The sequence below is a fragment of the Pogoniulus pusillus genome, chromosome 7 (assembly GCF_015220805.1).
Source record: "Pogoniulus pusillus isolate bPogPus1 chromosome 7, bPogPus1.pri, whole genome shotgun sequence".
Classification (NCBI taxonomy): Eukaryota; Metazoa; Chordata; class Aves; order Piciformes; family Lybiidae; genus Pogoniulus; species Pogoniulus pusillus.
This window is the reverse complement of record NC_087270.1, coordinates 31,127,581-31,142,701: the sequence shown is the minus strand read 5'-3', so window position 1 is coordinate 31,142,701 and position 15,121 is coordinate 31,127,581. Positions and strand designations below refer to the sequence as shown.

Sequence of the window (15,121 nt, the reverse complement as noted above, 5' to 3'; positions counted from 1 at the left end):
GAAGGATTCAGGCCTATCCAGAAACACTGGCAGACACAGCAGGCTTTTCCACTCACTGCAACACACCATCCTCAGGGCAATTATTAGTATGAAAGAGTAATGTTAGCAAAAGATTTGTGTATTTGTTAATGTTGTCATTGGTGTTTTCTTTCCTACAAAAAAATAGACCCAAATGCATTCTTGACTTCATCTTCCTTTTCCTTTTCTTGACTGTGAGCCAGAAAGAGCATCACACCATAGATTTCCAAAACTCCCTAATATGCAACTCTAAATATGCATGAACTGGCTAACACCTACGCTGCATTAATTTTGATTATTTCGTGGGAGCTAGGCAAAAAAACTTCTGAAAATCTTAGGGTTTTGTATCCATCAGCATCTGGTACCTTTGGAAATCTGTCTGTGAGCACTCAGCTGCCTCTCCACAAAACACTGGCAAATGATCCTCAGGCAAGAAAGCAAAACAGAACAGTCTAATTTCATGTGCCTAGACTGAATGAGGTGCAAAATAGGAGATAAATCAGCCTAAGATGTTGAAAGGATTACTTGATTATTTTGTAATGGCTTGATTGTGACAATTCTAAGTCTTATCCTACCAGGGAGAAAGGCTTGGAAAACACAGCATATAATAATAACAACAACTCTTAACTGATCATGTCTCTTAAAATAAAAAAGAATATAAAAACATCCCAAGATGGATGGAAAAACTTCTAGTTGAAGCAGGGCCAAACCCAAAACATGCTGGAGGAGATAAAAGAAAACTGTTTCCAAAAAGTTGCTCTGTCCAGTTTGCTGCCAAATGTTATAAACATGAGAATAAACATTGCTCAAGTTTCTCCATTTAAAACCCACGCCTTGCACATAGACTGTATTTCTTTGCTTCTCCAAAAGGAACAGGAACAAGTGTTTTCAGATGCATGCCCCAATAAAATTCCAGCCTAAGTATTTTTGGCAAATTAATGCATTTAGATTTGAGAGATGCGCAATAAAGATGAACGAGTTAGACGCCTGAAGAGCTGTTTGTGTAAGTTGTAGCATGGAATGCCACCACCACAAAGCTTCTGCTGCTTCTCCCCAGATTGATTACCTGAGGGTCTAACTCTACAGTTCTGGAGGATTTAGCTGTTGTGGCAATACCAACCTGTAGTCCCCACCCTGGAACTATGGTAGAAGGTACACAAGGGTGAGGACAGAAAGAGGTCCAGCCCCTCAGTGCATCCAGTGCACACTCTGCCTCTGCACTTTCATACCACAGCTGTGCCACAGCAGCAAAAAAATAAAGGCAAAACTGTGCTGCCACTGCTACAGAATAAGCGATTTCAGGCTACCAGGAAGGCACACAGTATGACACAGACACTAGTGAAATGGCACCAAGACTTTAGGAATGAGTTGCACTGGCAGCAGCTCTGCCAACGGATGCTGTCATGAGCATGCAAGGAAAACAGACTGTAACTTAAGGAAGACACATTGGAATCCATGACTGTTGTTTTCATTCATTTAACTTCTAATCTTTAAAAAAATGCATTTACATACTTATTTTTAATCATGAAAACGGTTTCAATAGCAAACTTCCTGCAACAGGAATTCATGCTTTGCCCTTGTCGTGCATGAAGCTTGGCTAGGCAGCAGTGACAGCCTTATCTCTGACTTTGTACTCCCAAAGCATTATGTCCTGGGGTGTTTAAGATCAACTCAGAGTGCAACATAAGAATCTTTACTGGATTTGATAGGAAAATCAGACTAAATGTATTTATCCTAGAAGTCCAGTTTAAAACCTGTTGTGTAGCACATTTCCCTTCTATAGTGACATCTCCTGGAATAGCTTTAAACTTTGAATAGTTTCTAATACTTTAAATCAGCAGCTGCTTGGGTCATACATTTTCTCACAGGCTAAAACTGTTCAGAAATTCCTCTAGTAGGAGAAAGCTATGAACACAAAAAGAAAAGTACCATGCAGCAGCAAGCACTCCTGTTCTCCTGGCGTGTTTAGCACTAAGGGAGGTGATCTCTCCTAGTGCAGCTACAGACCAGCATCTTGATAGTTTGTGCTGTTCGTTTTCACAAAAGCAGCGCTGTCAAATGCCATTTTCCAACTAAGTTCTTGCTTGCAACCCACTTCAGTCCCCTAACAGCTCCACCCAGACAATTTTGTGTTCTGAGCTGGCAGCAGATATATCCCATTTGCAGGAAGTATTTCACAGGGCCAAGATAATTTCCACATATCCCATGTAATGAAGATATTTTAAGATCCTGAATGGCACTACATTGAAGGTGTCTTCAGAAATCAGGGGGGTTTCAAGCACCTCTGTAGACAGAAAGTCCATCACAGCACTGAGGACCTGAACAGCCTTGCTCTCCAGCTGCCTGTGTAATATCAGGGAACAACCAGCTGAGCCTTGGAAGGTGTTCAGGAGCAGGCAAATGGTGTTGCACTGCAGCAGAGTCTGGTGAAAGTGGGTAGTGAGCAAGGTCTCTATGACAGGTATCAAAGCAGAGAACTCTACAGGCAGAAGCTAATCATCTGGCTTGGGAAACAAACCCAGAAAGTATGGCAGCAGACGTCAGTTTGTGTCACTGAAAAGAGGAAAAGAGGATAAAAAAAAAATGTGTAGTTCAGACTTGTAAGTTTGGATCCTACACCGTCAGCATCCCCTCTGGCGTTCACTCCCCTGGTGTGGTCAGCAGAAACCTAAGGGATAGCAACCCTTCATCTGAGAGGGCAAAATCCTCAGTGGACTGCATATTGTCTGTGGAGCTGAGCCTTCTGTGGCTGCTCCAGAAAACCCACCCCTTTGCAAAGAGCTGTGTAATGAGCACAGTTCTAACTCAAATCCTTGCCAAGCCCTCACTTGTAGACTGAGTGGCATCCATTCAGTGCAAATGGATAGACAATTTCCATTCTAAAGGTATTTGTGCATTACAGGTCAAAATTACTGCTCCCAACAGCTGGGTAGAAGAGTCTCTCATTTGGCACCTTCCTTTAGTATAATTTGGTGGATGCTAAAATACCAAATAAATTCCAGACTGAAGACTTCTTTTAAATGAAAGAAGGTGTTTATTCCCATGAAACAAATGAATTAAAATTCATTTTAACCCCGGGACATAAGGAAGGATGGGAGTCAAGAGACACAAGATCTTTCCGAAGGTTTGAGGTAAAATCTGCCTTGGCAGTCAAGCAAGATTCATTGGGAAGATGCCAAGTCGTGGGTAAAAAGACTGCCCTCATGATCATGAGACAGGCTGTGTTTGTGAGGCAGAATGCGGGTCTTCTGAGACTGCCCTGCGCGGTTGCCAAAGCACAGGTCCACTGCACTTGGAAGCAGACGCATGGGATAAAATTAGTACTTGCTTGCCTTGGAAGCAGACACAAGTGCTCTAAAACAGCCCATCCGGCCACACTGGGCAGCTTACACGTTCTGAAACAGTAAAATCTCCCACAGTCTATAATGTTTTGTGAGACAGCTGAGCATAAGTACCTAGATGTTAGCAAAGCGGCAGTGGCAGATGTGTGGCTTAGGTTCACAAAGGCAGTATTGGGAAACGTATGCAAGCAGTAAAGCCATAGAGGTAGAGCACAGGAGACAGAGCAGGAGGATATAAAACAACTCTGCAGAACAAGGGAGAAAGGCAAAAGCAGAGCAGTCCCCAGGCTCAAAAAATAAAGTGAATTATGCCAGGAGCAGAGAAAATTCACCCTCCTTTTTTGTTTCTCTTTGTGGCAGGAGATGAAAATTCTGTAAACACTAAGGGTGAGCAGTGAAAAATGAAGCTGAAAGAACTTGCCTGCTTTGGGCATGGGAGAGTCCTGGAAATCTCAACATCTTGGTTGGACTGCAGGCATCACTGCTAACCATATGGCTTCAGCTTCAAGATACCGAATGCACCTAACGAGTCTTGCTAAAGACCAGTTGTTTGAATATACAGAGACAGCGACTGGTGACAGAATCACAGAATCACTGAGGCTGGAAGGGACTTCTGGAGATCACCCTACTGCTCACAGCAGGCTCACCTATGGCAGGTTGCTCAGGGATGTAGCCATCTGAATTCTCAGTATCTCCAAGGGTGGAGACTTCACAACCTTCCCGGACAACATATGCTGATGCCTGACCACCCCCTCCATTAAACCAACATTTTGGTGTGTAATTTCCTGTACTTCACTTTATGCAAGTTGCCTCTTGCCCACTCTCTCAGCAGGCCAGAGGCAAACACCTTATCAGGTTGTTCATACAAATGCATGGACTCTGCTGGATCCCCTCCAGTGTGTCCATGCCTGTCATATACTGGGGAGCCCAGAAATAGGCAAAACGCTCCTGACATGGCAGCGGTTGAGAATTAACCATCAGCAGCCTGTATCATTAATGAATCTCATCTGGCAAGTGTGTCAATCAGCTTGATGCTTCAGTCTTTCAAGCACTCCAATACCACAATGACCAAGCAGTTTTCTAACTAACTTCCTCTCTTCTTCTATGTATCTATGCTTTCAGTTGTGGCAGCATTATACCTCAAATCTTTTGTGAGTTAGGGTGTTAACTCCACTAAAAGATAACCTGATGTACAGTGGGGAGCCAGCCAAGGCTGCTCTGCAAGCCAGGGCAGAGGCAGAAGTCCAGCACTCATCTCCTTCTGTACCAGCCCGACACAGAACAAAGAGTCTCATTAAATGTACTGATCTGGATTCGATAAAATGACCCCAGCTCATATTCAGGTTATGAATGGCATTTTTTTTAGTTCACAGGCCTGCAAGAGCTAACAGGCCTTGTTTAACTGTCAAAGAGCTCATTTTGCCTGCAGCACAGACCTTAATGCCAACCATTACCTCATCTAAACTCAAGGAATACATGTTGGTGACACTCCCCTCTGCATCAGTATGAAGGCTGATGATTCCAATGAAAAAACTCACTACTACTAAAAAGCAAGCTGTAAGTCAGGCAGAAAGCCTTTCATTTCTGCTTTCAGTCAAAATGCTTCTGCTCCAACGTTTGCAATTGCAAGCTGCTGAATTTGCTTCTGTGTTCTGCTCTCAGGCAGACATGGCACCGAAAAAGCAGAGCTCTGCCTGGCTCTGCAACTGTAGGTCAAATCCACAGTGTTCCAAGCGTGACATGTACTAAATGCAATGCAAGGAAAGGCTAATGAAGAGCAGCCTACATTGCCACCCTCAGCAGTCACAAAGGACTGAGCACTCACTAGCAGCAACGTAGGGGTAAACAAACAAAACTCTAAGGGAGGGGAATGCCTGGGCCTGGATTTTGGTTTTGTTTGGTTGGGTTTTTTTAAAAGCAAACTATGCTATTTATAAAATCCTCTGATGGCCAAGCCGATGCATCTGCTGCAGAGCCTCAGTTATTACTGGGCAAGGAAACGAGATGTCAGAAGCCTTTTCTCTGCAATACAACTACAACTACCTGAGGGGTGGTTGTGGCCAGGGGGAGGTTGCTGTCTTCTCTCAGGTGGCCAGCGCCAGAACAAGAGGACACAGCCTCAAGCTAAGCCAGGGGAAATTTAGGCTCGAGGTGAGGAGAAAGTTCTTCACTGAGAGAGTCATTGGACACTGGAATGGGCTGCCCGAGGAGGTGGTGGAGTCGCCGTCCCTGGAGCTGTTCAAGGCAGGATTGGACGTGGCACTTGGTGCCATGGTGTAGCCTTGAGCTCTGTGGTAAAGGGTTGGACTTGATGATCTGTGAGGTCTCTTCCAACCCTGATAATACTGTGATACTGTGAGATACATTCAACCACTCTGGGATGTCCTGTGCTTAAGGTAATCAAAGCAGCTACAGAAAGAAGGAGTCTTCTCAGCTCATCAACCACCATTCCTGCAAGAGCAGGGTAAGGCCTCCCAGCATCTGGGGATATAAATAGATAATTTACTCAATCCTGACCAAAAGGTCAAACGAAAAGGCTGTCTAATACCCACACTGCTCATGCCAAATTCTTCCAGCCATTCAGGAGCCACAGCAGCCTTTCAAGTAGATTTTGTTAAGGAAAAAAAAAAAACACTATCCACAAAAAGACAGAAATCTTAATTGTCACAGACCACTGGAGCTTAATTCTGTATCTGGGTTCTAGGTATTACAGAGGAAATTTTAGGTTTTGGCAAAGCTACTCCATGCTCTAGCAGCATTCTGTCCTCTCCACAGCTCTTCCCTGGCCACTTCAACAAGCCCAGGCTGCAGGCTGTCTGGAAAGAGGTCACTCAGCCCCACCTTCCCCACCCAGAGATGGGAGGGAGGGAAACACAATGCTTCATTTATGAAAACCAAACCTAACTTTGAATCCATTTCACAGATTTAGTAATCTGAAATGATTGCTAATGTGTTTTTTTTAACCACAGAGCCCAATACTGTTGCCTCTGACTCAGGAAGTCCCTGACCCACTCACTCTGCTGAGCATACAAAGGGATCGCCCTGTGCTTGCCCTGTTCCTGTGCATATCTGCAAGCAACTGCTGTGTGCAGCTGCTGGAAAGAGGACACAGGGCTACAAGGAGCCTTCAGACAGCCTCCCTACAGCTGGTCTTGCTGCCCAGAAGCTTTAATTACACTTTGCACAGCAGTGTGTGTGCACAGAACAACATTGTACCTACAGCATCCTTCCTTTTTTTTTTTTTTTTTTTTTGAGTCAACTTCTGCACAAAAATATAAATAAATTGCATATTCTCACCCTTCTCAAAGTTCCCCTGCAGACTGCTTGCAGCTCTGACCAAGTTTACAGCAGGTCTAGGCACCTGCCCAGAATCAGAGCCAAGCTAGATTTTTTTCCTTGCCTCTACCAACCTTGTGTGAATAAGCCACATAGGAAGTAGACTCTGATTTTTGAGGCTTAGGGAGCAGACTTCAAAGGGCATCATTATTATCAGGCTTGTGTTTCGATAGGAGAGCAAAGAGACATACCCTGTCCCTGCCACGCATCGTCTGTGGGGAGGAAAGTTGAGCTGGTGTGCCAACAGCACTTGAAAGGACTGTCCTCAGATGACTTAGTCTTCACATTATCTGCGTGCAAAAAATACCCTTATTTTTTAAAAACAAAAAAACCCCAAACCCTCCCATACCTAAAAGATAATGACAAGGTATATTCACATTATTAAAACCAATTAATTGTGCTTTTATCTGCTTGCTACATCACGATGCCTGGATGTTATGTAATTTAAGACATGCATTATGTGCTGCTTATCACAATGCTCATTAATGAAGGCTGGACAAGGATACTATATGCATAAGTTATTTAAAACAATCCACTACAATCCACCACACTAACAATAGGTAGAGATGTAAACTGCTGACACATCTCTGCTGGAGATGTGAGGAGGGAGCTATAGTTCTTGCAGAACAAAAGCCGTATCCAGTGTATCCAGCTCCAACTCCCACCACCTCCAGTGAGAAAGCTTCTGCTCATTCTAACACAAATCCATAATTACCAAATGAATTACTCCAAGAAAGAACACAGATGACAGAAAGTTGATGGAGTAAAAAGTAGAGATAAAAGTCTTTTGAAGATTATTTTTGACAACTAAAGCAACCAGAAGGATTCAAATGCCTCTCTGAATGACTCCCCTCAGCCTCTTTCTGAGGTTTGCACATAGCAGGCTAGTATCTTCTTTTGTACACAGGTTTTTTCCCATATCTCTAATTCTTCCTTTCTTCCCTTCCCCTTGATTTTTTTCTTCTGTGTAAGTGCAGATGTTAACAAGTATTTCTCCCCATTGACTACTTGTACATTAGGAATTGCTTCAGTCCACTGATGCAGTGTTGGAATATAGACAATTAAACATGATCTGTATTATATTGACTACCATGTCTGGCTTTAGAAGTGAATGTCAGCATTCTGACTTACATCACACACACTATTTGCCTTTATATGCATATTTGCTTTCCATTAGCACCTCTAAAAGATTAAGGACCAGACATTGTATTCATTAGCCAGTTGGGTCTCCAGACAAATTTGTGTTTCTGGTAGGCAGAGAATGTATGAATCAGTAGTGCCCAGAGCCGGGCAGTGAGGAGGACTGACAGTTGAAGGGAGAGGCAAAGTGAAAGCCAGAAAAGAACCTCAAGGTTTAATGCAAAACTAGGAGATGCTCCATCCTTCTCAAGGCAGTGTATGGAGAGGCTCAAGCTGAAAAACTCTCTCTGTGCTGGAGAGCAAGCTGCTGGCTAGGCGGCCTCTAACAGACGCTCTCCAGCCTGGGCATTTGCTCCCTCCCTCAGTTTGAAATTCTCTGAATTTGTTGCTCATCAGAACCCAACAAAAATCTTCTGTGGAGGTAAATCTAACACAGAATTTGCTGAAGAGGCTTTTTTTGTGTGTGTGTTTTTGGTTTTGTTTTTTTTTTTTTTTATTCTGAAATGAGATACACATTTGGGAAGTGCTAAATAAAATGTTTTGAAGTCACTCCTTAAAATTCTGGTGTGCTGGATTACAGATACAAGCAATCTTGTTGTCTGGGAGGGTGACTAATGAAATGTGGCAGTGAGGAAAAAGACCTGTATGTGAGCATAGTTTTAAACCAATTGTCTAAGAAAGCAGTAGAAGAATTCAGATGGAAGTCCAAAGAGAAACCACTCACCTAATTCCCTGGACAACTCTGATAATGTCCCAAAGGTCACAGGACAAGATTGTACTTCTGCAATATCCCATGTTCCTGCATTTAAAAAGCAGACAAACAATAACCCCAAATGTGATATCATATTCACAGGTGGCAACTGTAGTTTCTACCTGACACTCCCAATTCCATTACAGCCCTTCCGTGTTCTTTCCATCTCAAGCTTGCAGCCAGTGCTGTTGCTGGAGAAGATGCAAGAAAGGAGAAACTATCTTCTGTGGACAGAGAGAGTCCAGCACAGTCAGCATGAACACCTTCTCAGTCCTTCAAAGTGAACATCACACCAGCATGGCACTTATCTGTGCTTAATCAAATTCCCCACCCATCTGAACTGAAGTCCCCTTTGTGCACAACTGGCACAAGTTGTCATCATGTATCAGCTTGGAATTTGGCCTTTTGAAAGCATTAGAGTGAAAAATGGTAGTAATGTTCTCCCCCAATCAACCCTATACTTTGCAAAAAAAGAACTCTACCAGAGCAAGCAACCTATGTAAGAGGGACCTGAGACCATCCTCTGAATCACCAGACTGGGCTACTGCTACCGAAGGTGAGTCATCCTATGGCCTTATACACCAATTGATCCAGCCATCAGGAATTGATTGATCTGTCAGATTGTAAAGCAAGTCAAATGCTTTTTAAAAATAGCAAAAAAAGAAGTAATAACCACTATGGATTTTAACTCATAACTCTCCCACCCTACCAGAAAATTAGAAAGAGTAGTACAAAGACCGACATAAAGGTTCAGTTACCACCTAGTTATTAATTACTAGTATTGATCTAGAATCTATAGTCTCAGCCACCACAGAAATACAATGTGAGACATAACTTTGCCATAAAAGCTAAACCATGATGGAAATGAAAAGTCTGCAAATACCAGTGAGAGATCTGATATGGCCTAGCAATCCATACTTTCACTGCTTTTAAAGTGTCTGAAGTTTTAGAGATGCAGCTTCCCATCTGCAGCTTGTTACATACAGAATGTCCCAACATCACACCTGAGACCCAAAGTAGCTCTAAATTACCTCACTTGAACACTGACAAGGTGTCCAATAAGCTGTGCAGGTACAGCACAGCTCCAGCATGAACAGACTATTTCTGACTCTCAGATATCTAAACTGACTTAGGAATACTCTGCCTCATCTTGCTTTGAAATGCACAGATATTCCTTGAAGCTTAACTCTGACCTTGTGTGAGCATCCTCAATAGGAAAGTCTTTGGTTGCAAAGGAACTGAATATTAAATAACTGTGGATAGAAACCAACTTGCACCCAACACATATTCCTCAACACAGAAAAAACTCATGCCAAAAAGACCTCTTTTCACATTGCTGGAAAATAAATGACAACTAACAGGGTTCAAAGGTGGTGGTGGGGCAACACTGCATACTGGAACGTGTCCAGAGAAGGGCAACAAAGCTGTTAAGAGGCCTGGAACACAAACCCTATGAGGAGAGGCTGAGGGAGCTGGGGTTGTTTAGCCTGGAGAAGAGGAGGCTCAGGGATGACCTCATTGCTGTCTACAACTACCTGAAGGGAGGTCACAGCCAGGTGGGGGTTCATCTCTTCTGCCAGACAACCAGCAACAGAACAAGGGGACACAGTCACAAGCTGTGCCTGGGGAGGTCTAGGCTGGATGTTAGGAGGAAGTTCTTGACAGAGAGAGTGATTGGCATTGGAATGGGCTGCCCAGGGAGGTGGTGGAGTCACCGTCCCTGAAGGTGTTCAAGAAAAGACTGGCTGAGGCACTTAGTGCCATGGTCTAGTTGACTGGCTAGGGCTGTGTGCTAGGTTGGACTGCATGATCTTGGAGGTCTCTTCCAACCTGGTTGATTCTATGATTCTATGTGTGCAGAACAAATGTACTCTGCAATGCTTGAATGATGACACTCACCTATGTTGGAGAAAACATCCTCTTCTGATCGGGAGGTTGCTGATTCTTCCCGTGTGTTTCCTGAGGCCTTCAGTACAGTCCCACACTCTGTCTTGGCAACAAGAACAGCTTTTCCACCACCACTAGTGTCCTTTGTGACTGGCCACACTGCTGCTTTCCCATTCCAGTCAAAGGCTGGCTGAACTGCCGAGGTACCCAGGAATGCTCTGCTGGGGTCTTCCCGGGAATAAACATTGTGAGTCGTCATTATTTTTAATTACAGTGAAGAATTTGTACAAGGGAAACAACAGAGCTATTCCTGATCTAAACTCAGCAGGTCTAAATTCATCAGATGTAATGGCTATATTATAACTGAAATTATTTACAGATACAACAATAACAAGGAGAGCCCCTGGCGTGGGACACCAAGGCATCAAACATGAAGACTGTGAGTATGGGAGCACCACACAGTTCAGCAACGAGTCTCACAGGAGATGATAGGGCACCACAAAGGCCTTGAGCATCCTTCCCTGACTGCAAGGGTGGTTCAAGGCCTCCAGAGTCCAGCTGGGAATAAGAGCAGTAAAAGGAGAGAAAAAGAACAGCGAGACCTCCAAGGAGAAAGAAAGCAAACCTCTTGGATGTTGGTAGTTCAAGGCTGCTAGAGAAGTTACTGCCAGACACATGGATATTATAAATAATGACTATTATCTCTAGCATCTTTTGTTGCAAAGGACTTCTAAAGCACTTTGTGACTTCAGCCTTCAGAACAGCAAAACATTTTCCTGGGGCTCTGAAAGGAAGGAGACAACTGCCAATGTCAACCCCACCTTTGCAAAACTGCTGCTGCTGCTTCTTCCCTGCTAGGAAATAGCAATCAGCACTTGGGTTATGGCTTCTTCCTGGAAGATCACATTTCACTGATCTCTAACATCTGCACTAAGCAGGGCCACCATGATCACCTAGTTTAGCCTGATGCACAACCCAGGCTCCAGGACTGCACCAAGGACTTCTGGTGCTTCCTATATGATTTGGTCCACGGAGCTCCCTTCCATTAGGCCAGAAAAGCATTTAATGTCTGCATAGGCTTAGTGCTAACCACACATTCTAGACATGCAGCTTGCACATGCAGCTGGCACCAACAATGCCAAAAATCAAACTTACATGAAGAGAGCTAAATGGGGACCCATCCACTTTGCTGGGAAGCAAGTAGAGACCTCAATACCTTAAGCCTTTAGAGACCATCACACAGATATTTAACACCAAGAATAAATAGTATAAGAGTTAAAAGTACAAACTCTTGTTATTTAGCTCTGTGTAATTCAGGTAAAAGAAGTGGTCCCTAAATGTCTGTATATTTTCAGATTAAAATTTGCTCCTCACTTGTCCTTTAATTTTAGTAGTACATCTGTGAGCACTTTTAAGATAGTCTACTGCAGACAGTACCCAAGTACCCACATTTATTTTCCTCTGTCCTCCAAATCACAACTTCTATCTTAGCTTCTAAGTTACTCTAATATATTAAATGTACTATAGTGATCATTTTATCAGAGATAATTAAAACATTTCCAGTGTTGTAATAACATAATTAGTAGAAATGCATATAGGCATGGCAGACACTGTGAAATCACTAAAGGAAAAATGGAGTTGAGTGAGCACAAATGAATGTTTTATTCTATCTCATTAGGGTAAGACTATGTGCCTCTTCTATAGCTGTTTAGTCTGGGCAGGCCTGTATTAAAGATCTTGTTTGGAACTTGGTAATTTACACAAGTTTTTATGCATCCATTACCAGGCAACTTCTGTCAAATCACACAAAAATAATTAATCCACACTGTGACAGACCTTTAGCAGATCTGGGACCTAGCAGACATTTGCTTTCAAAATCCTGTGGGTAATACTACATGTTTTAATGAAAGTCTCAAGTAAAATTCAAGCTTCCACATAAGAGTTTCCAAAGCTGTCTTTTCCTAAGCAAATAGCCTAAGTAAGTGCAAAGATTTTGCTGCTGAGTCATGAACAGAGCAAACAGAAAGATGCTCGGAAGTGAGAAGTGACAAGCCCAGACAGATCAAGTGTGTGAACTGAGCCTGTACATTTACCTTTTTGTTTCAGCCTCTCCTTCCTTAAGTGTCTCTTTTCTCGACTGCTGATCTTGGTCTGCCAAACTCCTACAACACAGAGCAAAAGTAATTTTTAATCTTTTATTCCTTAATGCCAAGGATAAAGAGTTTCTGGTAGTTTCTGATGCTGGCTGTAAAAGTGTGAAGGCAGTGAGTCCCTGCTTGGTCTTGTGAAGCATCTTCCCTTTGTGCAGCATTTGCTGTCTGCAAAAATGCATTCCATGAGAAATCCCCATCACAAACCTGTCTGTTTTATGTCCTGACTCATGTAACTGCACATAGTTTTGTGTCAGCCTGATGCAGCACTCCTTTGCATCAGGAGAGATGTCACAACAGCCTATCAACTGCCTTGTGCATCTGACATTCATGAAAAAACTAACTCTCAAACAAGGCTTCAATTTACTGGCTTTCCCTAGCCCTAAACATACTCAAGGGCTTGTTCTGCAATGTGGTGACGCTCTGATGTGCAGCTGAATTCCACATACTTTAATTCACATTGATGTGGCTCCTCCTCAGGGGAGGACCTGATGCAAATGGCTACTAAAGGGAAAAACAGTCTCTAGATTTCAGAGACAAACACTTTCTGCAAAGCATCCCCGAATTAAGTGCCAAAGAGTTCAGCTGGCTCATCTGTTCAAAAACCTAAACATCTCTTTGAAGGAAGCTTCTGCTCTTTCCCCTCCTTCCCTGACAGCCTCAAAGGTGCTCCACTCCTGACACCAGGGCCCACAGGGAGGACTCTGGTCCAGCAGCAGTGAGGGCTTCTCTTGCTCTCACCACCCCACTAATCACATTATAATCTTTTAAGCCCAGAAAAGCTTAGACTGTGTTGTTTTCAGTATGACCCTTGGTGGGAGGAGGCAGAGAGGGGCTCATGGGACACAATGTATTTTTCAGTGAAATTCAAGTTCCCTGAGCCTTGCTGGCCTCTGCCAGATTTGCTTGTACCCAAAGATCTTGGCTTTTTTCGTGAACGTCTGAGAAATTGGCTGCATATAACTGCAGTGCCATTACCAGTCTCAGTCGTGGGCATAACAAAATGCTGCCTGGGAAGACCACAGCTTCACCTGGGTATCAGCATGGCAGAGGCTACCTGATTAGATTAAAAGCACAAAGACAGGACTCCACTACCCAGTGAACCTCTGGCTACTTCAGAGATGCTTCTTCATCTGCAGATCTGCTGTCCCTGTGTCCCCGAGAAGTGTGGCAGAAAACCACGTGGTCTCTGTCCATTACTCTGCAGGTAATAAGGAGCAGATGATGCACATAGTTCTCAAACTCTCAGTTTTTCCCAGTAATGCAGAACTCTAGAATAGTGAAGAAGGCTATCCTTTTGAGATATTTCATCCCACTTCATTTGCAAATATAAATTAGATAACAGAAGAACCAGATCTTTTGTTACCTTCCTCCTCTTGCAGTTTGTCTCTTTCCACAGAAAGCAAGTCTTTGGGTATCTTCTTTTCTGAATACTGGGCTTTTCTCTTCTTCTTAGGCTACAGTATACAGGAAATCCATGGCACAAAGATAAAATAGGTTATTTGTTATAGTTTCACCATGAAACAATAAAGAGTCAGGGCAACAGCTTTGAAATGGAGACCACATGGTGGTACTCAGAGACAGCAATAGGTCACTGAAGTCTTTAAGGAGGTGCAAAGTCTGCTGAGCAGATTTTGTTGCAAATTGCCAAATCGGTGAGTGCTATAGCTTTTGCCCTACAAAATTTGGCTTATCTGCTAGGTTAGAAGTCTGACTTTTTAATTCAGGCACCTGCTCTACAGTAAGATTTTCATTCATCATTCCTAAGCCCTAACTTTCTTCTTATGAAGGAGAAAAACCTAAACTTATTTACCCCTTTTACAATCACAAGTGCTGAAATCAAGAGTTAGGACTCTGCCTATGCTTAATCACAATCAGCCTATTGTTACTGAGGGTGTCTACAGCTTACACTAACCTGAAAGGGCACAGCAGTGGCTGAGGCCATTTTCATAGAGCTTGATGAAACAGTAGAGCTAACTTTAAACCTTCAATTTTGAATGTTCTAATTTTCACACAGTGGTTCTTGGCTTTTCCAGGACAGGATACCCCTGCCAGGAATAGGCTTCCTGACCCAGGCTGCAGGAGCTGCTCATCACTTGCAAGTGGTTGTAAAGTACAGACATTTTCCTCCACACTAGTACAAATGCTCAATGCCCAAGAGAAAACCCTTGCCTAGACCCCAGGAAATGTCCAATATCAGAGCTGGAACTGAATCATAGAATCACAGAATCATAGAATCAACCAGGTTGGAAGAGACCTCCAAGATCATCCAGTCCAACCTATCACCCTGCCCTATCCAATCAACTAGACCATGGCATTAAGTGCCTCATCCAGGAAATATAGGAGATCCAAGCTCCCACTTGCAGTGGCAGTGATAAGCACCACAGTGTGACTGTAGTGCTTAGTTTTAGACAGTCTTATATCCCTAAGTCATCTCTTAAGTGCTCTGACCACAGGAACAACACATTATCTTTAAAAAGGACTACCAAATAAGGAAC

The 15,121-nt window shown here is 43.3% G+C and overlaps 1 protein-coding gene across 1 annotated transcript in view; it reads right to left on the bottom strand.

Moving 5' to 3' along the window:
- LOC135177197 (protein LYRIC-like) overlaps window positions 1–15,121 on the bottom strand; it is a 32,386-nt gene that overhangs the window by 5,587 nt on the left and 11,678 nt on the right. Inside the window, exons 3-7 of the mRNA XM_064146849.1 lie at window positions 13,990–14,080; window positions 12,567–12,635; window positions 10,486–10,701; window positions 8,560–8,634; window positions 6,887–6,985 (exon numbers count right to left, since the gene is read on the bottom strand). Of these exons, the coding sequence (XP_064002919.1) occupies window positions 6,887–6,985; window positions 8,560–8,634; window positions 10,486–10,701; window positions 12,567–12,635; window positions 13,990–14,080 (550 nt within the window). The remainder of the gene's footprint in view (window positions 1–6,886; window positions 6,986–8,559; window positions 8,635–10,485; window positions 10,702–12,566; window positions 12,636–13,989; window positions 14,081–15,121) is intronic.